We start from the raw sequence: 25,853 nt of genomic DNA on the forward strand, positions 1-25,853 counted from the left end.
GGGCGGGCGCGCGGCTCAGTCCCGCGGAGCGGAGCGGTGCGGGCGCGGAGCCGAGCGAGGCGCGGAGCTGGCTGCTGGCGGGTGCGGGGACCCTCGCCATCCGACCTGGGAGAGCGGGATGGGACGCCGCCCGCGGGGACCTGGGTCCCCCCGGGGACCTGGCCCTCCACGCCCCGGGCCGGGGCTGCCACCACTGCTGCTTGTACTGGCGCTGGCGGCCCATGGGGGCTGCGCAGCGCCCGCGCCCCGCGCGGAGGACCTCAGCCTCGGGGTGGTGAGTGAACGACACGGGCACAGGACCCTGGGCACCCGGGAGCCGAGTCCCCAGGCGCTCACGAGGTGCAAGGGAGAAGGGAGACTCGCCCTTGTTCCTCTCAGAGAGGTGCGCGAATCCCGGCGAGGCGGGGGTGGTGGTGGGGGAACCCATTTTCAAGACAGAGAAACTGAGGCTGGGGCTCGGGCTGCTCGAGGCTCACGCTTGAAGGTATAGGAGGATGCCGGTCCCTTTCCCGCTCCGTGCAGTCGTGCGCCGCAGCAGCGGGCGCCCCGGGGAGGTGGTCGCCCAGCCGGAGCCTGGTCTCTGGTTAAAAGCAGCTCCACAGAGACCTCTGGCGGGGTGACCGGTGTCACAGACGCCCGGAGCAGTGCGCCCCGCGAGCTTCGCGGCCGGAGTGGGAGGTCAGGGGCGCGCACCCCAGGCCGGGGACGCGCCTGTGGGCGTCCGGAAAACCTGGGGTTCCCGAGTTTGCCCCGCTGACGATGTTAGAAGAGTCTCCTGCACGGCGTGCGTGCCGCGACCCCGTCTCCCTCCTCCACCGGAGCGATCGGCCTTGTCCCGCCGGTGCGGGTGACAACCCCTGCTGTGTCAAGCCTGCTGCCGTCCCCATCCCGCCAACTCCCACTGCCAGAGCTTAGCTAGGCACTCCAGCTTGGGGACCCGGGTACCGGCTTCTTCCCACCTCTCGCCCACCCTCCTGACTGAAGTCGGGTTTGGAAACCCGCAGGAGACCCGGAAGGTTTCGATCAGACTTTATGGCTCCGCAGGCCCGCGAAGCCCTCTGCAAAGGCGCGCGCGGTGGCTAGAGCCCGCTTTCGAGGAGGAGGAGGAGGAGGCCCGGGCCTGGGTTCCTTAGATCTGGAGACCCGGCCAGGCGCGGCTTCCTGATTGGCACAAGCCAGCCAATATCCTAATGGGGTCCTGGCAGAGTCCGCTTTCCACGGGCGGTTGGCAACGAGGACTCCTACACCCTCAGGTCTAGGCAAGGTGTCATGGAGATTTCCTGCTGGAGGAGACACTGGGGCAGGAGCAACCTCCAGTTTGGCAACACTTGCCCCTGGATCTGAGAGGGACTGACTCTGCCACCCCCAGGCATCTGAGGTGGCAGCGACCCATGCTTTCTCTGCCCACTTGCAGATGTCTGAGGGTCCCCTGAGGTGGCTTCTTCCCACTCCAGTGGCCTCTAAAATAGGGGTTCCTCACATTCCTGATCCTAGGCTTTCATAGCTGGCTCCCCGATGCCATGAGCATTAGGACATCCAGACCCAGTTCTGGTGGGTGACAACAGAGTCCAGACGCACCCCACCACACACACACAGTCTTCCTTCAAGCTCTCAGTGTATCTCTAACAGGACTGGTTAGGGGACAGGAGACAGAGCGAGGGAGGAGTCAGGGCGAGGGAGCCCCTGCCCATCCAAGTTCTTAATCAGGCCCAGTGTACTTAGGAAGTTTGCAGCAGCCGACCTCGGTGGTTGAGGTGGGATTGGCTCCTCCCCCTGGCACCTGTGGGCTTCATCCGACTTTTCCCCTCCCCTACTGAGTACCTGAGCACCCCAGGGTCACCAGCCCACCGGCACCCTGAAGATCTCACTAACCAGGGTATGTTACTCCAGGCTTGCCAGAGGCAGCAAAACCCTGTCGTCCAATCCTGGGTAAGGCGGGAGGGTGCCGCAGGCAGCCTCCTGCCCAGGACAATACCCTCCCGGGTGTGGGAACCGGGTCCTGCCCGCCTCTCCTTTGGTGGCGGTGGGGGCGCCCTCTGGTGGCCCTCTAGGGAATGGCACCTAAGAGCTTGGGGCGCAGGGGCACTCACTGAGCTGCAAACGATGGGCGGGCTTTGGGTGGGAGCTTTCTGATGCCCCTCAGACCGCCCTCTGCGGGCTGTTGAGCGCATTCAGGTCTGGATGCCTCGGAGGAGAAGGACGCCTTTGTGTTTGTGATCAGCCGCTGCCAGACACCGCTAAATCCACGGCTGGGCAGGGAGGGGCGAGTGCCTGTGAATAAAGCCGGGAAGAGGCCCCCAGGCCCCCTGGAAGGACCCGCAGGATGTGGTTTCCTCACAGCTCAGTGGGGCCTGGCTTTGTCACTCCGTTTCTTAAGTGGTTGCACAGAGCCAAGTGTGCCACCCCAGGGAAGGTTCTGGAGAGTGGCGTCCCGGAAGCCTTTCCAAGCGTCCAGCTGGATAGCCAGGGGGAAGTGGACAGTTCAGACACAGCCAGATCAGGCCCCGGGTCGCACACTCTGCAGGTTTCATTCGCCACCTGTCTTGGAGAATGTTTCATCCGCTGCCTGGCTCTGCAGGTTCTTGCCGCCCGTCAGCCCCTCATATTTCATTTACAAATGCCATACCACTCAGCCCGGCCTAGCTCCGTAGTGGATACCGTGTTGCTGTGTCTCAGAAGCACCAAGCAGTCGTAGCTTCTGATGGCCCACGGTTCCTGGGGTTCAGCCTGAGAGCCCCCTTCATGCTACCCAAATGAGCCCAGCAAGTTTCTACCCAGAAGTCTCCTCCTGTGGCAAAGTCTCTCCCACTGTCGGCACCACACAGCAGGGCAGGTTCAGATCTTCATTGCAAATATGCCCACAACTGAAGGCTAGTTACTGGGGGAATAAACAAAGACCCTGGGGGTGGGGCCAGTGATGACAGGTGAAAGCAGGGACACAGAGTGCTGAGTTTGCCCGTGTGTCCCCCTCTTGAAGCCTAAGCCACCTACCTGTGCAGACCTTAAACTCCCTCAGCTCTCAGCATCTTTTCTGGACCATGCAGGAATTCCCTCTTCTCCCCATGGCTGCGTTCTGGGAACTACAGTTCAGTGTGAATACAAATCAAGATAGCCAGGAGATTAAACAGAGATTGAGCCAGACCTGCTGATACAGGCACTCATTATGGCTGCCCAGAAACTGAGGCAGGAGGATGGTATTAAGGCCAGCATGGGTTATGGAGTGACTCTCTTTAAAAGTGGAAAGAAGGCTTAGAGGTATATTTCAGTCACTTACCTAGCATGCACAGAGCACTGGCTGCCAGCCTTAGCCCCACCAAATAAACCAGGCATGGTGGCACGTACCTGTGATCACATCACTGAGAAGCAGAGGAAAGAGGAGGATACGGTGTTTAAGGTCATCTTTGGCTACATAGAGTTCAAGGCTAGCCCGAGCAACATGAGATGACTTCTTTAAAAAAGACCATTTCTGGGCATGGTGGTGTATGTACCCTTAATCCTATAATCCCAGCTCCCAGGAGGCAGAGGTGGCTCTTAAGAGTTCAAGACCTGGTCTTTATAGGGAGTTCCAGGCCAGCCAGAGCTACCTAGCGAGACACTGTTTCAGGAAAATAGACAGAAGGCGAGTCTGGGTGTTAGTTTAGTTGGTCTTAGTCCCCTGGTTCTCAACCTGTGGGTGGAGACCCCTTTGGGGGTCGAATGACCCTTTCACAGGGGTCACGTATCGGCTATCCTGCATATCAGATATTTACGTTGTGTCTCATAATAGTAGCAAGATTCCAGCTGTGAAGTAACAATGAGAATAATTTTATGGTTGGGGGCATTCTCCACCACATAAAGAACTGTATGTATGAAAGGGTCACAGCATCAAGAAGATTGAGAACCACTGGCTTAGGGTTTTTGTTGTTGTTGTTGTTGTTTTTTAATTGCTTCGATCAAGGTAACTTCAAAATGGAAGTGTTTATTGACACAGCCCCCCGAGGGGTAGAGGTCACGTTAGCAAGGTTGAAGAACCAGCTGCCAGAACAGCCGAGAACTCACGTCTCAGGTGGCAGGAAGCAAGCACACTGGGAATGGTTTGACACCTCAAGCCAGGTCCCCAGGGACACACTTCCTAATCCTCCCCCAAACAGCAGGTACCAACTGGAGACGGCGTGTTCATACGGAAGAACCTGGTGTGGGGTGGTCACTTTCATCCAAACCACTGCAGAGGTCATTGGTCTAGCATGGGAAGTGCCCTGAGTTCTGTCTAACACAGACAGACAGACAGACAGAGAAAATAGGAAACAGGTCTCAATGTCCTGGCTTCGCACTTTGCTTTGGTTTGAGACAGGGTCTCCCTGTATAGCCATGGCTAACCCGGAGCTCACAGAGGTCTGCCTGCCTCTGCTTCCTGAGTGCCGGGCTTAAAGGTATGTGTCACCACACCTGGCCACCCTGTGGATAGCTACTGTTGGGACCCTTTTACCTAGACCTGGGCTGGGTCCCACACTACTGCTTAACCTGCTCTGTGAACCAACAGATCACAGGCCTTCAGTCTTCTCTCCTTTCAAATGGACCTGTAGGAGCAGGTTGTGCTCAGGGGGAGAAACTGGGGAAGTTCAGGAGGCTTGCAGGGCATTCTCCAGCGAGGACACTGCTAGGGGCCGTCTAGGGTACGTTAGACGTCTTTGCTCTTAACTGTAAACATGGAGGATTTATTAACACTTGGCCCTGGGTCTGCGTCCAGGCCAGCGCCAGCACTTGGTGGAGAAACATCTCAAGCATTGCCGGGCACCTGGCTTGCAGAAACGATGGGATGGATGTGTGGTCGTCACACAGCCTGGCATCCCCTCATAGCTCCAAGTCTCACTCTGGGCTCGTCTCTGGACCCTTCACTCACTGGTGTGCATGTCCTTTCTAGACTCTGATGCTTAGCTACTTCCTGCACCAAAGGCTCACACCCACTCCTCCCAGGATGAATGTTCTTCCCAGGGCTCCTTACCTAGACAATCCGGTGTCTACCCAGAACAACTTCCTGGGTGTCCGTCTAACTGTCCCCTCTGTCACATCCCTTCCTTCCCTGTCAGTGGCTACAGGATAAGCTCAGAAGCCAGCCGGCTCCAGCCCCAGTTCTGCACTTACGGGCTGTGTGACTGGTTCCGTGCCCTCACCTCTCTGTGCTTCTCTCCCCTCGATCGTAAAATGGGGTTACGGCAGCTCACATTTCATTGGGCAGACTTGCCCAGTGCCGGCTCTGCTCAAAGGAGGGCACAGAGAACAAAACCAAACAAAAACCAGAGCCCACCATCCCCCACACATCCTGGGGCTTGTGGGGTGCTTTTGCGATAGGAAGCATTCAGTGGGCCTTTGCTCAGGGTCAGTGGAGCAGTTGTCACCAGGACCAAAGCAGCCTGCCACACTGTGCACATGGCCTTCCTCCATCCTCCCCTCCTCTCTGCCCACTTCTAGACAGACCTGCCCTGGTCTGCCTAGGACTCCACAGACAGCCCTTGCCACAGCCAGGAATACCCAGGCCTGGGATCACTCCGGCTACCTATTAGGATCTATCTTCATAAAAGGGTCATGCAGGGGCTGCAGAGAGATTCACCCAGTAAAGTGCTTGTTGTGCAAGCATGAGGACCCGAGTTCAACCCCCAGAACTCGTGTTTACAAAGTTGGTCATGGGCCTAGCGAGATGGCCCAGCAGTTAAGAGCATGGACCTAAGACTCACATTTGATTCCCAGTTCCTACAACAGGTGACTCACAATTGCCTGTCACTCTAGCTCCAGGGGACCAGATGCCTCTGGTCTGCTTGGTCACCTGCACTCAGGTAAAACTACCACAAGAAATATGTATTTATTACATATAAATATAAGCTTGGCATGGTAGAGCATACTTATATTTCTGACACTGGGGAGGCAGAACTGGGGGGGGGTCCCCTGGAGCTTTCTGGCCAGACTTTCTTGCCTTTTCGGTGAACTCCAGGCCAGTGGGGCACCCTGTCTCAAAGGAGCTGAACAGTGGTCCTGAGGGTAACACCTGGCTTGTTGTCCCCTGGCTTCCGTACACATACCTACACATTAATAAATAAATGAGTCAAGTATCCCATGTGCTGTGTAACTGTGGACAGGTTACCCGGCTCGTCCGGGCCTCGGTTCCCTCCCCTGTGACTGGGGCTCCCACTGGTGTTGCCCTTACAAGGGTCTGGGGGGCTTGATGGGGAAGAGGATAGCAAGTATGAGAAGTGGGTGGCCAAAGGTGGCACTGCCCATGGACTATAGCACCTGTCGTTCTCATTTATATATTAGTGATTACCACAAACCTCATATACATGTGACACATACGTGCACACACACACACACACACACACACATCAGGAGCTGCTGCTGCTTCTGACACTGGTTAGAAGGACAAGAATCTGAATACGGCTTCTGGGTCTCAGTTTCCTACCTATGAGATGTGGCTAGCAGTATGTTTGCCTCCAGCTGGTGGGTCCAATTGGAGAGGGATGAGGGATGGCTGTAAGATTCACAGCAATAGCCCAGGTGCCAGGCAAACTCTGCAGGCTCCTGGGGCCACAGATGGCACCTGACCAAGGCTGTGGGCAGAGCTGCCCAGGTTCCAAGAGACACGGTAAAGTCAGCTACCGGGGGCTTGGGCGGCGGCTGCACTCTATAAATTTGCTAAAATCATCTGAAGGATTTTAGCGCTGTATATATTATGCCTCGTTAGAGCTGTAAAAAGATGCACATTGTGTCAAATGGTGATAAACGCAACAGCAAGATGGGAAAGAGGAGGGGGCCCGGCATTCACTCACTGACTGCGTGTTTACATCTGTGCAGGAATCCCTGACTGGCCCAGCTAGCTGACTTAGTACTGGTCTGCAGTAATGGTCCCGTTCTCTGACTGGGCTAACAGGAAAGGGTATCCGCCCTTGGGGGTGGGACTCCCCTTCTCCTGGCCCCACCCCTTCCCCAGTGGCCTTCTGGAAGGTTCACCCTGAGCCTCACAGCATCCGCCTGCTGCAGCCTCCGTTGCCCAGGAGACAGCGGTCTGTCTCCGTGGCGACAGTGGAAGGAGGACCAGGCAGGCAAGCAGGAAGCCAGTGGCCCAGGACAGGGTGTGTGGTCCCAGCTCTATAGGTATTAGGAGACAGAGAAATCGAGGAGGTCCGACCTCTGGCCATCCTGTTGAAGCCACTGAGGTGTGGGGGGCTGTCGGGGGGGGGGCTTGTACACCTTCAAGGATAAGAGCAGGTCAGGTGAGGTGATAAGGGACTGGCTGGTTGCTAGCTGTAAGGTGCTGGTCCAGGATGCCTATTCTGCAGAAATCGTGTCCTCTCGGTGGCTTTTGTCAGCCTAGGCATCCCTAAGTCCCCTAGGCTAAGTGCCACCTCGTAGCCCGTTATCCTCATTTGGCATTTAACAGCCACAAGTCCCAGATGATAATGTGAACCTCTGGGTGTTTGAGGTTCACCTGCTTAGAGATGGATGAGCAGGCTGCCCAGGGCTTCCCCACCCCTTTACTCTGATGCTATGGGAATGTTGTCTCAGTGTCCACCTGAGGCCAACGCTGACCATCACTCACCTCCCCTAACCAATGCCAACTGTAGTCAGCCCCTCCCAGGACTTAGGGCTGTGAGAAACGCCTTGGTTGGATACTGGGAGGGGGCTAGCAACATGCAAAAGATTGAGCTTTCTCTTGGGGGTGGGCAGGGCATCTGAGATTGCAGGTGCAGTGTTGCTTAGTCCCCAATTATGTTCTATTCTAGACAGGATGGCACCAACTGCCATCCCAGCTTAGGGGGAAAGGCATGGCCCTACCCTCCCAGAGGACCTCAAATCCTCTCTGTCCCCTGTTCATATTCACTCTTGGGAGATGGACCCCCATCCCCCCTGAGGTGTTCCATAGATGGGTTCCGGGGGAGGCTTCCTGCAAGAGGGAATAATGGCCATGAGGCCTTGGGGCCTTGGGCCCCTGGCTTGAGCCTGTGAGCTTGGCAGGGAGTCTTGAAATAGTGTGTGTGTGTGGGGGGGGGGGGGGCGTTGACACTTGACAGTACCAAAATATTTTTTAAAAAATAGTTTTTGAGAGAAGTCAAAACATGATCTTACCCAAGCTTGCCTCAAACAGAATCCAAAATGTGGCAGTAGACAGATCTGGGCCTGTACCCAGGGGTGTGGGGCTCCTCTGGGGAATGTTGCCCTGTCCTTGAAGGTCCTGCCCTTCAGCCTTAGAAGCAGGTCTCTGGCATCCCGTACACACAGGCAGCTTCCGGCCTGGCTGCACAGAGGGATAGAGTGAGATGAATTTTGAAACAGCAACCCCAGCAAAGATACACGTTATCTGGGGAGACGGCCTGGGAGGCACACCTGCTACTATGTGCAAATTACATCATCCAGGCTGGATTGCCTAGCCATGGTTGCTTGGCCCTGAGGGGTCCTAGGGAGATGAAGGCCAGGTCTCACTACATCCACTGGGTTCCCAAGCAACAGCGGTCAGCACCAACAGCTAGCCCAGGAAACAGAGCCCAAGTAGCGTGCGTGCGTGCGTGTGTGTGTGTGTGTGTGTGTGTGTGTGTGTGTGTGGTTTGACACTTGACAATACCAAAATATTTTTTTTTTTTTTTTTTTTTTTTTTTTTTTTGGTTTTTCGAGACAGGGTTTCTCTGTGTAGCCCTGGCTGTCCTGGCACTCACTTTGTAGACCAGGCTGGCCTCGAACTCAGAAATCCGCCTGCCTCTGCCTCCCGAGTGCTGGGATTAAAGGCGTGCGCCACCACGCCCGGCTTAAATATTTTTTTTTTAAAAAAATAGTTTTTGAGAGAAGAAGTCAAAACAAGATCTTACCCAAGCTTGCCTCAAACGGAATCCAAAATGGGACAGTAGACAGATCTGGGCCTCAGGACCTGGAGGGCCAGGGAAGGACATGAACGGGTTGGTATTTTTAAAGTGTCCATCAAAAAAGAAGCAGGTTACTGGATGTGATGGCACACAACTTTAATGCTAGCACTGGGGAGGCAGAGACAGGAAGATCTATAAGCTCAGGGCTACATGGTAAGACAGTGTTTCAAAACGGGATGGGTGAGTGGCTGGATTGATGGCTCAGTGGTTAAGAGCATCTGTTCCTATTGCAGAGGACCTGGGTTCAATTCCCAGTAATCATGTGTGTGTGTGTGTGTGTGTGTGGGGGGGGTTACAACCAGCCATAGCTTCAGTTCTGGGCATCTGATGCCCTCGTCTGACCTCTGTGGGCAACCAACATGCATGTGGTTACACATAGACATCCAGGCAAGATACTCTCACACAAAATAAAATACACAACTCTAATTTGGAATAATTTTCTGAAGATTTATTTATTTTATGTATGTGAGTACACTGTCATTCAGACACAGCAGAAGAGGGCATCAGGTCCCATTACAGACGGTTGTGAGCCACCACGTGGTTGCTGGTAACTGAACTCAGGACGTCTGGAAGAACAGTCAGATCTCTTAACTGCTGACCCATCTCTCCAGTCCCTAGAATAATTAAAAAAAAAAAAAGAGTACTTATTGCTCTTGCGGAAGTCCCTAATTGGCTCACAGTACCCACATTAGCTGGAGTCTTTTAGCTTCAACTCCATGGTGCTTCTAGCCTCTGAGGTCAACCTGCATTCATGTGTAGAGACATACTATAGAACCCCATAATTCAACTTTTTTGTTGCTTTTTTTTTTTTTTTTTTTTTTTTGTCAGGGTCTCTTTATGTAGCCCCGGCTGTCCTGGAGCGCTCTCTGTGTAGATCAGGCTGGCCTCGAGCTTTCAGAGATCCACCTGCTTCTGCTTCCTAAGTGCTAGGATTAAAGCTATGCACCATCACAGCTAGGCAATTCATCATTAAAAAAAGAAAAAAGTTGAGGAGAGAGAGCGCTTGCATAGTATACACAAAACCATAGGTTCTATCCCTAACACTGCACAAAGCAGGCTTCGTAGTACATGTCTATATCCCATCCCCTTGGGCAGTGGAGAGTCAGAGTTCAAGGTCATGTTTAGCTATAAAGTAAGTTCGAAGCCCCTTTGGACTCTGTGAGACCCGCAGAAGCAGACTCTGGGATTTTAAGACCAACCTGATGTACATAGCCAGCCAAGACTATACAGTAAGACCCTGTGACCCTGTGAAAGAGAATGAGAGAGAGAGAGAGAGAGAGAGAGAGAGAGAGAGAGAGAGAGAGAGAAGAGGAGATATGGAAGGAAATTAGTCTGCAGGGTTGGGCCTCTTGCTTGGGCCTTTCTTGAAAGGAGGGTGGTTTTGGCTCAGAGCACCCTGCCCTACACAACCTTCTGAGGCAGCCAGATAAATGCACGTCTCAGGCAGGGTGGTTGTCACCATCAGCATGTGGACTCCAGCGCCATCTGGTGGTTGCTGGCCAATGTTGCTCCTGCACATGCTCACCCACATTTCTGGCATCCTATTTATTATCTGCTTATAAACTCAGATCTAAGGACAGAGATGTAGTAGGAGCAGCCAGGGCTCAGGAGGCATCTCCCTTGCAACAGTCGTGAGCTTGAGCAGCCCCTCCTCAAGTGGGCTCTACCCTAATAACCTCTTTGTTCTGTGTCCCCAGGAGTGGCTAAGCAGGTTTGGCTACCTGCCCCCTGCAGATCCGGCAACAGGGCAGCTACAGACCCAGGAGGAACTGTCCAAAGCGATTACTGCCATGCAGCAGTTTGGTGGTCTGGAGACCACTGGCATCCTAGGTCAGTTCTCCGGGAGGCACCAGGAGGCTCCTGGTTCCATCAGGGCTGTGCTAGCCTGGTCATACCATCCCTGGCTGCTTGGGGCCCTGAAATTAGCCACTGTGGACTCAGACTGGCTAGAGCCAGAAACTTGAATGCTGTAATTTGACTGGATATACGAGGTCGGGGGTGGGGGAGATTGAACACACCTGGCCTTGGGACCATTAGCCCTGAGGGGGCTCTGGGGTCTTCACTGGGGAGGTGGAGTCAGGCCTATTTGCTAACCTATGTATACTGTCCAGATGAGGCCACTCTGGCCCTGATGAAAACCCCTCGATGCTCCCTTCCGGACCTGCCCCCTGGGGCCCAATCGAGAAGGAAGCGGCAGACTCCACCCCCAACCAAATGGAGCAAGAGGAACCTTTCTTGGAGGTGCGTGGGCCAGGGTGGGGGCGCCCCAGGCTAGCATGTCTCTATCCTTCTGCCATCCCTGGGGCCGGGCCAGACCAGGTCTGTGAGAATCCCACCCCTGTGTAGACTAGAGAGGGTGGGGCCGGCCCTGAGAAATCTTATCACCCAGGCCATCTGGAAAGCTAACATTTGCTTATTACTCCTGGCCTCCTATGCATTCATCTCCTGGAGACTAGCAAAAGGCAGACAATAGAGGACACTCACTCATGGAGAGCAGCGCCCTCCTCTGGACACCCCAGTGGGAGGTCCAGAAAGGCCTCAGGGACAGCTGGCCTCCACTCTGACCCTGACCCTAGGGTCCGGACATTCCCACGGGACTCACCCCTGGGCCGGGATACTGTGCGTGCACTCATGTACTACGCCCTCAAAGTCTGGAGTGACATCACACCCTTGAACTTCCACGAGGTAGCGGGCAACACGGCGGACATCCAGATCGACTTCTCCAAGGCCGACCACAATGACGGCTACCCCTTCGATGGCCCTGGTGGCACAGTGGCCCACGCATTCTTCCCTGGTGACCACCACACGGCAGGGGACACTCACTTTGATGACGATGAGCCATGGACCTTCCGTTCCTCAGGTGTGTGGGGGAGGACTTGTCCTGAGTAGGTGGGACCCTGGGCCTGAGTAGTCCATGTGGGCCCTGCAGACCGCACAGTAGCAGCCCGAACCTATAAAAGAAGGTAGATGCGGTTGTGGCCCCCAGAATGAGTCCCCACTTTGGCTTAAGAAGTTCTGCCCTAAGTTAGTCACTGGCTGAGACCTGTTGAGTTCTTATGGCACTGAACCACAAGGTGTCTGCAGTCAGCTTGGCAAACCAGGCTAGTTCTCTGCACAGTGCACAGGAGCCCAAATTTCTCACATAGGGTATAGGGGTTGACACCCACTGTTTTTGAGCCTGGAAAGTCTTTCTAATCCTGGGTTGTCTTTACTATGGCCTGGACCTAAAAGGGCTGACTTCCATAGCATGAAAATGTAAGAGACCCCTGGGAAACTCCTTCCAGCCACACGGGGTCTCATAGGAGCTCAGCACAATCTCACATAACCACAGCACGCATTTAGGCTAACTTGAGCTCCCAGCACAGCCAGGATGCAGACACCCCCTGAGCTCTTTATTCCAGCGCCATCATTAGCGAGGGGGTCCTGTCCCTCTTTTCTCACACAGTTTCTGTGTCCACAGATGCCCACGGGATGGACCTGTTTGCAGTGGCCGTCCATGAGTTTGGTCATGCCATTGGTCTGAGCCATGTTGCCGCCCCAAGCTCCATCATGCAACCATACTACCAGGGCCCCGTGGGTGACCCGCTACGCTATGGGCTTCCCTACGAGGACAGGGTGCGTGTCTGGCAGTTGTACGGTGAGTGTCCCCGAAGCCCAGGAGGGACCGTATGGAGGGTGGGGCTAAGAACAAATGCCCCAAGTAGTTAGCTCTGCTCAGGGCTGTGGCCTCTTAGTCTAGAACACTGGTGGGCACATGATATCTACTGGGGATGGGACAGAGGAGAGAAGAAAGGAGCGCAGGGTGTGGGACACGGGCCTCTCTGCTTTCTAGTTCTGGTGTCCCAGGGACTTAGAGCCCCAGGGATTTCATATCTCTTCCTCAAAGGTTTGACGGTCTTGGCAGCAGTGAAAATGGACCCAGACCTACTGGGCATGCGCTAAATTAACCATCTAATCCTATATGGAAGGGAGGAACAGTAGCCATGGGGTTGGCCCAGGTCAGGCAGCTTGTCCTAGATAGCTCATAAGCTTAAATATCCCTACAGGATCAAGGAGGAGCATTTTGCCCAGGATAGCCCATAAGAGTGTGAAGATATCCCTATAGGACCAGAGTTCAGGCACGTTGCCCCAGAGTAGCCCACAGGACCAAGAGGCAAGGCAGCTGCCAAGGTAGAGTCCTTGACGGTGAGAGGAAGGCAGCTTGCCTAGAATAGCTCCACGGGAATGTAGACAGCCAAAACAGGAACAGAGTCTGGCCCAGGACCACTCCCAAGACACATCAAGAAGTAGATAGAGATGTCTCTGTCCCATGTCCATCTGGAATACGATGCTCTGGGAGGAAGGATGCTTCATATACAGAAGCATCATTCTGCCCTAGAAGAGCCAACCCACTGTGACCAGCCTCCAGGCTCGCCTTGCACCTCCTAACTTTGTTCCAAGCCTCCTCCCACTCCCCTCCACCCCATGAGTGGGGTTGTTGTTGTTGTTTTGTTTTCTTATGGTGGTAGTGTTTTTGCAGAATTTTTTTTTTTTTTTAATTTGTATGTGCCTGAAAATATGTCTGTGTATAAAGGCCAGAAGAGGGCACCAGAGCCTCTGGAACTAGAGTTACAGGCAGTTTGTGAGCCACCATGTGGATGCCTGGAACTTAACCCAGGTCCTTTGCAAGAGTAGCAAGCACCCTTATTCACCGAACTACCTCTCCAGCCCGTGTGATTTTCTTTTTATGTGTGGGGATTTCTTGCCTTACATGTATGTATGTATGTGCTCTGCATGTATGCCTGGTGCCCGTGGATATCAGGAGAGGGCATTAGTTCCCCTGGAACTGGAGTTGCAGGCAGTTGTGAGATGTGTGGATGCCAGGAACTGAACTTAGGTCCTCTGCAAGAGCAGTCAGTGCACTTAATGGCTGAGCCGTCTCTCCAGCACCTGTGTGTTATTTGTAGTGCAGTAAAATTGTCCATCTCCAAGGGTCAACACAGGGTTAAGGTAGCACAATCACAGAGTTCTGCAAGCACCACCCTGTCAAGGTCCAAAACTATGACAGGTCTCCCCTAAGGAGAGCTGTCTCTGAAGACTGCCTGAAGTGAGACACCTTGGGGAAATGGAGCTCTGCAGAATGAGGCCTTCTGTAGCTAGTGATCTGTTCTTCCCCCAAGTGTGGTGTTTTCAAGGTTTCTCCTTCACCTGAGTCAGATCCGGTTCCTTTTCAAGACTAAATGAGCCCAGCACTGAACCCTGGGTGTCTTAGTCAGGGTTTCTATTCCTGCACAAACATCATGACCAAGAAGCAGTTGGGGAGGAAAGGGTTTATTCAGCTTACACTTCCACACTGCTGTTCATCACCAAAGGATGTCAGGACTGGAACTCAAGCAGGTCAGGAAGCAGGAGCTGATGCAGAGGCCATGGAGGGATGTTCCTTACTGGCTTGCTTCTCCTGGCTTGCTCAGCCTGCTCTCGTATAGAACCAAGATTACCATCCCAGAGATGGTCCCACCCACAAGGGGCCTTTCCCCCTTGATCACTAATTGAGAAAATGCCTTACAGTTGGATCTCATGGAGGCATTTCCTCAACTGAAGGTCCTTTCTCTGTGATAACTCCAGCTGTGTCAAGTTGACACAAAACTAGCCAGTACACCTGGGTCACTTCCCTGTCAGGCTCTTGTGACCCTCGCAGTGGACATTGCTGAAGAATCCTTGTAGCTCTCCTGGCTTCCATCTTTCCCTGGTGTCCACCCAGGAGTGTGGTGGTTAGGGACGCTGATGCGTTGGACAAGTTCTTGGGGCATAGTACAGTTCACAGGCATGCTATGGTGGTCTGCCCTACCTCGACAGCGATTAGGCTGCATGGAAATACCAGGAAATCACCTGCTAGTCTCACGACCCACACCCCGTGCCCAGGGCCCTTGGAAAGGCGGGGTGAACTAGGGCCCTGGGTTGAGTGCAGTCTTCCTCTCTCCACAGGTGTGCGGGAATCCGTGTCCCCTACTGCCCAGCTGGATACCCCAGAGCCTGAGGAGCCACCCCTCCTGCCAGAGCCTCCCAACAATCGGTCTAGCACGCCGTAAGTCATGTCCTTTGTCACTCTACCTTGGTCAGCCTGTCCTGGTCCAGTGCTGCCCTTTCTGGGCTCGTAGTACCCAGGATAGCCCAGGACCCTGGGGAAGGCATGTTGCATGTGCTGACTGGTTCTGGGGCACACTTTCTTCTCTTAAACTTCTCAATAGGAGATGGGGGAGCGGGGAGGAGCAGTCACCCCAGGGAGCTATAGTGAATCTCAAATCGTTCCTCTCCTATAGCCTAGCTCACTAAGCCTAGCACCTTGATCTTGCAGCCAGGTAGCTGGTCTGTCACCATTATTTGTTAGGGCTATGGAGGACTCAGGGGTTTTGTTGTTGTTGTTTTTTTGTTGTTTTGTTTTGTTTTTCGAGACAGGGTTTCTCTGTATAGCCCTGGCTGTCCTGGAACTCACTTTGTAGGCCAGACTGGCCTCGAACTCAGAAATTCACCTGTCTCTGCCTCCCAAGTGCTGGGATTAAAGGCGTGCGCCACCACGCCCAGCATGGACTCAGGGTTTTGTATTAGTGCCCGTCCCTCTGCATTTTGACTGAGAGCTGAGTTTATCCAGTCAATCTCCCATCCCCTGTCCCCCATGCCATGTGTCCCCCACTCCTCCCAAGCCCCCCACCCCTGCACATATCCATATCCTGTCCCTGGGGCTGGGGCTATCAGCACAGCATCTGGGTTCTGTAATAGAAGGACTTCGTTGAAAGTTCCCACAGAACCTTTGCAATCAAAGCACTCCTCTGCTTGCTCTGGTTTGGTTTGGTTTGGTTTGGTTTGGTTTGGTTTGGTTTGGTTTTCGGGGGACAATGTCTTTGTCTGTAGCCCAGGCTGGCCTTGAACTGCTGCAATTTTTCTGACTTAGCCTCCAAGGGCTGAGATTGTAGACATGAGTAACTAGTGTGTGTGTGTGTGTGTTTCATGTGATGGGGCTCCTTGTGCATGCAAGGTAAGTGTGCTGAGCTATACTCCAATCCCTGTGTTGGTTGGTTGGTTGGTACTTTCCGTTTGGTTTGGTTTTGAGATAGGGTCTCATCTATCCCAAGTTGGCTTCATACTCTTTGTAGCTAAGGATGAGGACAACCTCCCACCTTCTGCCTCTATTTTCCAAGTGTGGGAATTACAGGCATGTACAGCCCAGGATTATGCAGTGCTAGGAATTGAATTCTGGGCTTTGTGCATGCTAGGCAAATGCTCGACAGCCTGAGCTGCATCCCCAACTTGTGATGGTTATGTGTATACATATGTGTGTATGTACATATGTATATACACACACGTATGTATATTAGTGTGTGTATGTATATAGTACACACATATATATTAGTGTGTGTATGTATATGTATGTATACATACACATATATTAGTGTATGTATATAAGTGTATGTATACACATATATACATACATACACATATATATTAATGTATGTATGTATATGTATACACACATATGTATATATCTTTAGTGTGGGTGTGGGTTGTGAGCACACACATACCACAGTGTATGCAGAGGTCAGAGGATAGCTCATGCGAATGAGTTCTCTCCTTCTACCATATTGATTGTAGAGATTGAATCCTTGTTATTAGGCACGACAGACAGCAAGTACTTTAATGAACTGAGCCACCTCACTCACTCCACATTGATTCTTTTCAGATAGGGTTTTTCTGTGTAATCCTGGCTGGCCTGGAACTTGCTACATAGCATAGGCCAGCCTCAAACGTGTGAACATCCCACCTCTACCTCCCAAATGCTGGCATTTAGGCATAAGCCACCACACACTTGGCTTTGCTTGTTTTTTCTTTCCGTGATAATTGAACCCTGGACCTTGCACATCTTGGACATTCTATAACTGAGCTATATCCCCTCGAGAGTCATTTTTCTCTTATTGTCCCCTCCCACTCAGTCCTCTAGGTGGGTGGGTACGTGTGTGTGTGTGTGTGTGTGTGTGAGACCCCTGCCCGAGGGTTCCGTGCCTTGTCAGAGGATGAGTCTCCTTATGAATGTGCACACTGCTGTGTGGCTCTGCAGGTACTTTCCTGGGGAGCCCTCTGTGGCAGAGCCTGAGGACAGGCTGCCTCTCCCGAATGCCCTCAGGACTCCATCAGGGCACCCTCTGCTGCTGATCACTGCTGGCTCCTACCCACCACTCCTGCTTACACGAGTAGCACTGTGGTTGACAGGACCCACTCCATCTCTGAAGTATGACACTGGCTCATCTGCAGTGTGCGCCAGCAAATTTTCACACCCCTTACTCACCGGACTCTACATGCTGACACTTATCTACCTAGGAAACTGAGAAGCCATTCTTACTTCCTGGCTATTGAGGATTTTTAAAAAAAACATGTGTCTCTTTGTGGATATGTGTACTACAGAGACCAGAGACATTGGGTCCACTGGAGTTGTAATAGCAGGCTGTTCTGGGCCACCTGATGTGGGTGCTAGGAACTGGCCTGGGTCCTCTGCCAGAGCAGAACATACTTGTTGTTGGTTGGTTGATTTTTGAGACAAGATCTTACTATGTAGCCTTGGCTGTCCTGGAATTCCCTATGTAGACCAGGACATCCTCCAGCCATCTTCTATAACTTTAGGAAGGACCCCTCTGAATCTTGTAAGTTTCAGGAACTTCCTGCGACTGGGAGTTTTGTTTCCCTTCTAAATAGCAAGGGCCATAGCTCCTAGGAAGGTTTTGAATGTTTTTCATTTTCAGGCCATTGTAACCTAACACCCAAGCTGACAGGATCTGGTGATCTCCCTGCCTCAACCTCCAGAGTGAAGGATTATAGGCATGGTGTTCTTTGTTTTGGGTTTGTTTTGGGATGTTGATGTTGTTGTCTGGTGTTTCAGGTTTAGGGGAGTTGGCTTTGGTGTTTTGAGCCAGTCTCGTATAGCCTAGGCTAGACTCACAAAGTAACTTATAGCCTTCTTGGGGCTTAGTTCTAACTGACCTTGTTTGCCTGGTAGGCACTGGCTACCTTGTGGACACAGGGTTGTTATGAGTCCTTCCAGGATGCTCACCCCCGCAGTCCTGGCAGGAATAGCTCACCCAGCTGCTTCGATGTTCTCCCTCTCAGCCCATCTCATATTCTGCCCTGCAGGCCCCAGAAGGACGTGCCTCACAGGTGCACTGCCCACTTTGATGCTGTGGCCCAGATTCGAGGCGAAGCATTCTTTTTCAAAGGTAAACCCTGGGGTCCCGTGGAATGGCTAGATGGATTCCCATAGCCACAGCAGGCTGTGGTAGCCACCTTCCCTTTCCTCACCCAGGCAAGTATTTCTGGCGGCTGACCCGGGACCGACACTTGGTGTCGCTCCAGCCTGCTCAAATGCATCGCTTCTGGCGGGGCCTGCCGCTGCACCTGGACAGTGTGGACGCCGTGTATGAGCGTACCAGTGACCACAAGATTGTCTTCTTCAAAGGTGAGTGGACCGCTTCCATGTGCGTGCCCCAGCTTGCCCTGGCCTCCCTCGGTGTTGTCTGACTTGCCTCAGCCTCTCCTGCACCCTGCCAATCTAGAGCCACCCGACTGGTGAGAACAGCTGTACTCTGGATGCCTGTATTGTTGCCTACTGACGGCTTGGCCTGTAGGGGGCGCTATAGACACACAGTAAGCCAAAAAAGAAAAAGAAAATTTATTCACAGGGAGTGCAGGTGGATGTCTGATGTTGGGAGGGATGAAAATTCCTACACAGAGGAAGTAGTTTATTTGAAGCAGTATTAGAGGTGACGGAGGAAAGCAAGCTAAGGTAGGCAAAAGCCTATCTAGTGCCCTGCCATTAAGCAGAAATCCAAGTTTATAGTCAATATGAAAACCCCGAGGCAGAGACAGCCCCTCTGAATGCAGAGAGCAGCCGGGACCTCAGAGGCCATGAAATGCAAGGGGGATATGAGGCCACCCCACCCTGGCCCTAATTCTGAAGCTTTCAGTGCTCCAAGCCTTCAGTGCTGGACTTGGACAGGCTGTGTCTCCTCTATCCACATCTATGCCACAGGAGGGAAGCACATTTCTATAGTCCTAGTACTCAGGAAGCTGAGGAAGGAGGAGTGTTACAAACTCCCAGCCAGTCTGGGTTACATACTGAGACTGTCTCCCAAAATTCAGGTGGCCTGGGGACTATGGATATCATTTAATTGATTAAATACTTGGCTGAGCTCACACAAAGCCCTAGGTTTGCACCTCAGCACTGCATGTACCATGTGTGTTAATCGCAACACTTGAGAGTTAGAGGAAGGAGGATTGTCAGTTCGAGGTCATCCTTGGCCACAGAGCAAGTTGGAGACCAGCCTAAGTTAGGAAGGAGATGCGCGTGCTGAGATGTGAGCCTCCTGGGCCCATGCACAGATAGAAATGGGACCCTTCCTATGCTAGCTATGGGACAGAAACCTGGGATCAATATGAGCAAGTGGCTTTCCCTTGGCTCAAAGGTGCCAGTGTACCTTTGAAGGTGGTACCAGACCCAGGTCATTCTCCTTGCTCAGCTCAGGGCTCTACGAGGACACCTGGCTGCCTGAGCCAGCATAACCTCTTATATTAATTACTTGACTCTAATGCTGCAACAAATTACCGGACTAAAGTAACTTAGGGAAGGTCTTATTTTGGCTCCCAGTTCTAAGGCACTCACTCAGTCTATCATGGTAGAGAAGGCACTGCTGGAGGGAAGATGAGACAGCTGGTTATCTTGTATCCTCAGCCAGGGAAGGCAGGGGAGGATGAAACAGCTGGTTACACTGTATCCTCAGCCAGGGAAGATGGATGCTGGGCTCATCTTGCTTTCTCCTTTTTATTCAGATGGGAATCCCAGCCTGTGGAGATGGTGCTGCCCACCTCAACCCAATCTAAAATATCCCTCTCAGGCACTACCAGAGGCTTGATTCTTCACACTATCAAGTTAACAACATTAACTATTTATTGTACTGTCTCCCCCCCCCCCCATGAGTGTAGCTCACTGGCCCAGATTTCTACCCCGCCTTTGGTTATTGAGTTCTTGGATAAAACACACACACAACACACACACTTTTTTTTTTTTCCTTTGGTTTTTCGAGACAGGGTTTCTCTGTATAGCCCTGGCTGTCCTGGAACTCACTCTGTAGACCAGGCTGGCCTTGTACTCAGAAATCTGCCTGCCTCTGCCTCCCGAGTGCTGGGATTAAAGGCGTGTGCCACCACACCCAGCTTTTACATTTTTTTTTTTTTGGTTAGCCTTTATATTTTTAATTAAGCCTTAAGCAATATAACAGCTGGGCAGCTGCCTACCCTCTATGCAGTTAGAATCTACTTTCCTGTCGATAACCCGGAGTTATTACTATTTACTATGTTCCATCTGGGCTGCTCTTAACTCCAATTGGGCATCCCTCGGGGCCACATTCTCTTGACCCTTAACCCATGGCGGCTTCTCCTTCCTCCTCTCTTGCACATTCTTCTTCTCCTCCAAGCTATTGAAACCTAAACTCCACGGATGTCTCTTCTGCCCAACTATTGGCTGTCAGCATCTTTATTTACCAATCACAATTAACTGAGGGTAGGGTCACATAGCTAGAGTCTACATATGGACTCTCTCATCTCTGGGGCAACCAGTTTTGGGGAGCCCAAATTAGCACTAGAATCTAAGCAGCATCTGCCCAGCCCACTACAGAATTGGGAAGCCCAAGACTAATAGTTTCTAAGCACTAGCCCCTGAGCCAATGAGACCACAGCACAGCGAGTGTACATTTCACCCATAGACACCCACTCTTGCATCACCAGGGTCTCCCCTTGCACTGTGTCTTTGAACTCCAATCTAGAACATTCCTTCAGGCCTTCAGCATCTACCATCCCAGGCTCCAACCTCCATGTGCCATGTTTCCTCTAGATTAGGAATATCACCCACAGGTGTCCTGATCATTCCATTTTATGGTGGTCTGGACATGGTGTAAACACAGATTTCTTCATTATGTTACCATCTCCAGCCTATAGTTACCAGGAAGTCCTGGAAATAGTCAAGATACCTGAGCATCTCGCCCTGGGTCCCTCCCACACACTGGTACCCCTGGATGGAGCTTGCCTGCTTCCCTGATGCTGCCTTGCTCCAGCCAGTGTATCTATCTTTGTTTCTCACTGAGCCCAAGGCTTCTTCAACGTCTTAATTCAGTGTTTCACAGATACCCCTGCATCTTACTTGTAATAGGGTCTGGTGCTCCGTGCCTTTAACCCTAGCATTCAGATAGGGGAGGCAGGTGGATCAGAAGTTCAAGGTCATCCTTGGGCTACATAGTGAGTTTGAGACTAGCCTGGGTCACATGAAACCCTGCCCTATAAAGGGTTTAAGATGGGTTATTTGATTAAGATATATAGCTATCAATGGAGCAGGGTAACAGGTATCTTGGCTTCTTGTCTCTCTAAGTGGCTGTCAGAAGAGGACCTGATTCTCAGGCACTGGTTATCTGAATAACCCGCACCAAGCAAATAGTAGGTGCTCAATCAATGTCAGACGCAGCTTTTCCTTGACGTGATGAGATGGGGTTACTACCTTGTCCTGCCACCTGGGTGAAGATGGGGGGGGGGGACACTGGGAGAAGTCAAGACTGGAGCCTTTGCCGCAGCCCATGGCTCTTTCTCTCGCCACCAGGAGACAGATACTGGGTGTTTAAGGACAACAACGTAGAGGAAGGGTACCCGAGACCCGTCTCCGACTTCAGCCTCCCACCAGGTGGCATCGATGCTGTCTTCTCCTGGGCCCACAATGACAGGACTTATTTCTTTAAGGACCAGCTGTACTGGCGCTATGATGACCACACACGGCGCATGGACCCTGGCTACCCTGCCCAGGGCCCCCTGTGGAGAGGTGTCCCCAGCATGTTGGATGATGCCATGCGCTGGTCTGATGGTGAGCACGATGCTATCCGGCATGTTCCTTGTCTGTAGATGGGGTTTGGGGACGGTATTCCCTAAATCACTGTATACTCCATACTTATGTGTGTGAGAGCTCTGAGCGGTCCAGGGCCTCACCTCTCTGGCTTTGCTCCCTCTTTGTTCCCTGCTTTTCATTCCCCAAACACACTGGACTTCCAGCCTTTGTATGTTTTCCTAAGAGGCTCCATCCTCCACCCCAATACTAAAAGAGATGCTCACAGAACAGATGTTAGGGAAACTGGCAAAGAAGAGTGGAGGTTGACAATCCATCTCTGTGTCCCACAGCCTCCTCCAGCTGTCCAAGTCAGGCCCATGCTTCTGACTGACAGATGTGGCCCAGGCAGCCTAAGCCTGCTTCCCACCCAACCCCCGACCCAAACTCTGTACTCCCATGTACAGCCCCCTGTGATTGAGCCAGCAGCTCAGCCTTCCTCCTCCTCCCCTCATACAGGTGCATCCTATTTCTTCCGAGGCCAGGAGTACTGGAAAGTGCTGGATGGTGAGCTGGAAGCAGCCCCCGGGTACCCACAGTCTACAGCCCGCGACTGGCTGGTATGTGGTGAGCCGCTGGCGGATGCGGAGGATGTAGGGCCCGGACCCCAGGGCCGCAGTGGGGCCCAAGATGGTCTGGCAGTATGTTCCTGCACTTCAGACGCACACAGGTCGGCACTGCCATCTCTGCTGCTTCTGACTCCACTGCTGTGGGGCCTGTGGACCTCAGTCTCTGCCAAGGCATCCTGAGGGCAGTGCTAGCCTTGCGGATCAAGGAGCCAAGAGGAGCAGGGACACACTGGCCAGTACTCAGCAGGACTTGTGCTCCAAGCCTCCGGTCGCTCCTTACTTCCTTCCTTGAACCCAGGGGTGCTGTGCCATCTGCTGGAGTGGTCTCCAGCTGGGACAGGACGTCCCACCAAGGGCATCCATGCACACCTTGCCTACCTGGAGCAGCCATAGGCAGCTCCCCTTCCCTCCTCTGCACATCACGCTGCTTTGTTACACCTTGCAGGGCTGCCCAAGCCCAGCTGTCACAATCCCAGGATGCCTTGTCTGCACCCGAGCGGCTCTGATGGCATCTGCACGTAGGCTGATGGGGGGCAAACGTGGGTTCCTCGTGGTATCCATAGGGGCCACCGTGCCTGTTTCACAAGTAAGAGAGTTGACGCCCCGATGGGGGAACAGGGTGGGAGAAAGGCACCTACCCAGAAGTCTGATCCACTGCCGTTTGCAGCAGCCAGCACCGTATCTGCTGGGATAGGGGACCAGTCACACTCAGGATCTGCCCACAGATTCCCAGATGCTGGCCAGGGGCCTTGCTCCAACCACCAGGAGCACAGCCACCTCTCCTCATCCTGGATAGGCTAGCCATGGAGGCTGTGTCCTGTTATCTCCCTCTCTTTGGCCAGGAGAGCATTGTGGGTCTCCCTCGGGTGATGTTGATGGGGGCGGGGGGCGCCCATAGAGACATTTCTTCATCTGTCAGTACCCATTGCTTCAGCAAGATGCCCTCATATAGTTCTGGCCTGAGACCCTGCAGCTTGGACTCACAGCTGTCCCCTCCCCAGCTGCAGAAGGGCTTCTAACACCTGGAATAAAGGTAGGCGTTCAGTTAGGGAAGGAGGATGGTTGGGGGAGCCCAGGGTGATAGCAAGGGGGAGCTGCAGGGATAAGTGCCAGGGTCCTCGGGGGGTCATGACAGTGTCACCACCTGACTTGGAGATGTAGGAGCTGTGCACGGATTGCTGCTCTGGGTGACAAACCTCCATGGTCCAGAAAGAGACTGAGGTTAAACCCAAGATGGGGTAATGAGCTCCAGAAAGGAACAGCCAAGTTCAAAGTTTCTGGGACAAGACGGGCCTGAGGAACAGGGCCACCCAGGTAGGCTTGGCTGTAGGGTAAGCAGTTTCTGTCATTGGGCACGAGATGAAAATTAGTGATCACACACACATACCCTCCTCCCCAACTGGCCCGGTCCCATCTCAGGTAAGAAAGGCTTCTGTCTACCCCAGGCCAGGTTTGAGTGTTGTCAGGATGAGTGAGCAGCTAGCGGGGCCTAAGTTTCTACCCTCCGTTTCCCAAGCCTGGCCACACCCTAGACCCACCTGTCAGACTAGGCAGGACAGAGTCAGGGGTGGGGGCGTCTGAGGTTTCCCTGTTGTGGAAGCCACCCCTACTCTGCCCTTATATCAAAGCACGCTCCTATGATGTCCCATGTTGTCCACCAGCCTGCAGGACACAGCTGTCCTGTACAGCAACAGGGAAGGGTCCAAAAATCTTTGTCACATAGCACTGAAAGCCAGGCCCTCAGGCTGGAGCTGTCTAGATGCTGGTGTCACACTCATTTTAAAACCCAAACTCTTAATAAAAATTTTGTACACTGGACAGGTTGACAGCTCAATGGTAAGGTTTTGGGGTTGATCTCCTCCTGTACAACTCCCCCACCACAACCCCAAAAATTCTCTGTACCTCTGGTCTTGGGCTAAATGGTCAGTGGGAACAGAGTTCTCTGAACTGCCCTCCCGTGCCCTGCCTACCTCCATTGCTGCATTCGGAGGTCTTGCAGGGAGAGCAGAACAGGTGGGTGCTAATAACACACGGACTCCTGCAGGCTTCTCTCTGCAGTTGGACAGAATGCATTGCTGGGGCCCCTGTGGTTTATGATGTTGCTGCACAGCCCTTACAGAGGCTTCAAGAAGAACATAAGAGCATCTGCCCCACCCACAGGTTGCTGGATATAATGCAGACTCTGGGCACGTACTGTTCCAAGCTTCCTATGGGATATGACTTCCCCCGAGGCGTGCTCTCCAGAAAACCTGGGGAATTCCAGGCTATCATATATTTTGAGCCTCCTTCATCCTGATCACATTCTCTCCAGGCAAAAAGCTAACCCAGTGCCAGGTTTCCCAAATGCTGACTCCTACCCAACCTCTGCCTGGGATCAGCCTACCTGAAGCTTTCGGAAACCACATCCTGCGGCAACGTCTGGCGTGACACCACATGGTGTCCCTTTCTAGACAAATTGTGGCTAAGCACATATTTCTCTGTCATTCTGACTTCTGTGGTCTGTGAGTCCTGTGCTGAGCTGGCCCTCTGCACTTAGATGGATGGTCCTCCTATGACCATGCTGAAACTCCAGGAAAGAGGTCTGAGGACTCACAGCATCCAGGGAGGGCCTAGTAGCCAACAAGGGTAGTCATGGGCTCTTGAGCCTTATAAGCAAACACATGCTCTGTGTTTGGGAAGAAGATCAAGGAACCCCTGTGTGGCTTCAAGGGCCAGGTCACAGCCTACCCAATTCTCATTTTACAACAAGGCAGAACATCTTTATCTGACCTGGCTTTTTCCCATGTTGCTGGTGGCTGGGAGTCCAGTCAGAGCTTCTATAGCCTCTCTGCAAGGTTCAGAGTTTTCTCAATGGCCCCCTCCCATACCCTGCCTGCCCTTTTCCATTCCTGCAGCCAGGGGTCTCCCAGGGAGAGCAAAGCAGGTAGGTGCCAATGCATGGGCTCCTGCCAGGTTGTGCTCTGCAACTGGACAGGGGGATGCTCTGCTGGGACCCCTGTGTTTTATGATGTTGCTGCACGCACCTCTGTACAGGCCAGGCAGAGGATACTGTGAGTCCTCCAGTGACCTACCCTGGACTGGCAAGATGGTTCAGCGCCTGCCATTGAGCCTGAAGACTTGAATTCAGGACTCCCATGGTGGAAGGAGAGAGCAAACACCTCCATGCTGACCTAGGACCTTCATATGTGTCATGTGGGACACACTGCCACACCCACACAAAATAAATGATGTGATTTTTTTTCTTGATAAAAGATACCATTCTGCAAGGTATCATGGTACATGCTCAGCACTTGGAAGCTGAGGCAGGTGGCTGTCTGTGAGCTCTGAGCTAACACTGGACTCACTGCATAGTGAGTTCCAGTTCAGTCAGGGCTACATAGTGAGACCCTGTCTTTAAAAAACAACAGCCGGGCAGTGGTGGCACACGCCTTTAACCCCAGCACTCAGGAGGCAGAGGCAGGC

At 52.9% G+C, this 25,853-nt stretch overlaps 1 protein-coding gene across 1 annotated transcript; it reads left to right on the forward strand.

Annotated features, from left to right (window-relative positions):
- Nucleotides 1-24,874, forward strand: Mmp17 (matrix metallopeptidase 17). The gene is made up of 10 exons (XM_021163575.1): nt 1-274; nt 10,580-10,712; nt 10,994-11,123; nt 11,459-11,742; nt 12,343-12,519; nt 14,847-14,946; nt 18,039-18,121; nt 18,208-18,360; nt 21,547-21,804; nt 22,282-24,874. The coding sequence occupies exons 1-10, from the start codon at nt 119-121 to the stop codon at nt 22,569-22,571; spliced, it is 1,764 nt and encodes a 587-aa protein (XP_021019234.1). The 5' UTR covers nt 1-118; the 3' UTR covers nt 22,572-24,874.
- Nucleotides 24,875-25,853: the final 979 nt, after the last annotated feature.

This window comes from Mus caroli, chromosome 5, assembly GCF_900094665.2.
Source record: "Mus caroli chromosome 5, CAROLI_EIJ_v1.1, whole genome shotgun sequence".
Lineage (NCBI taxonomy): Eukaryota > Metazoa > Chordata > Mammalia > Rodentia > Muridae > Mus > Mus caroli.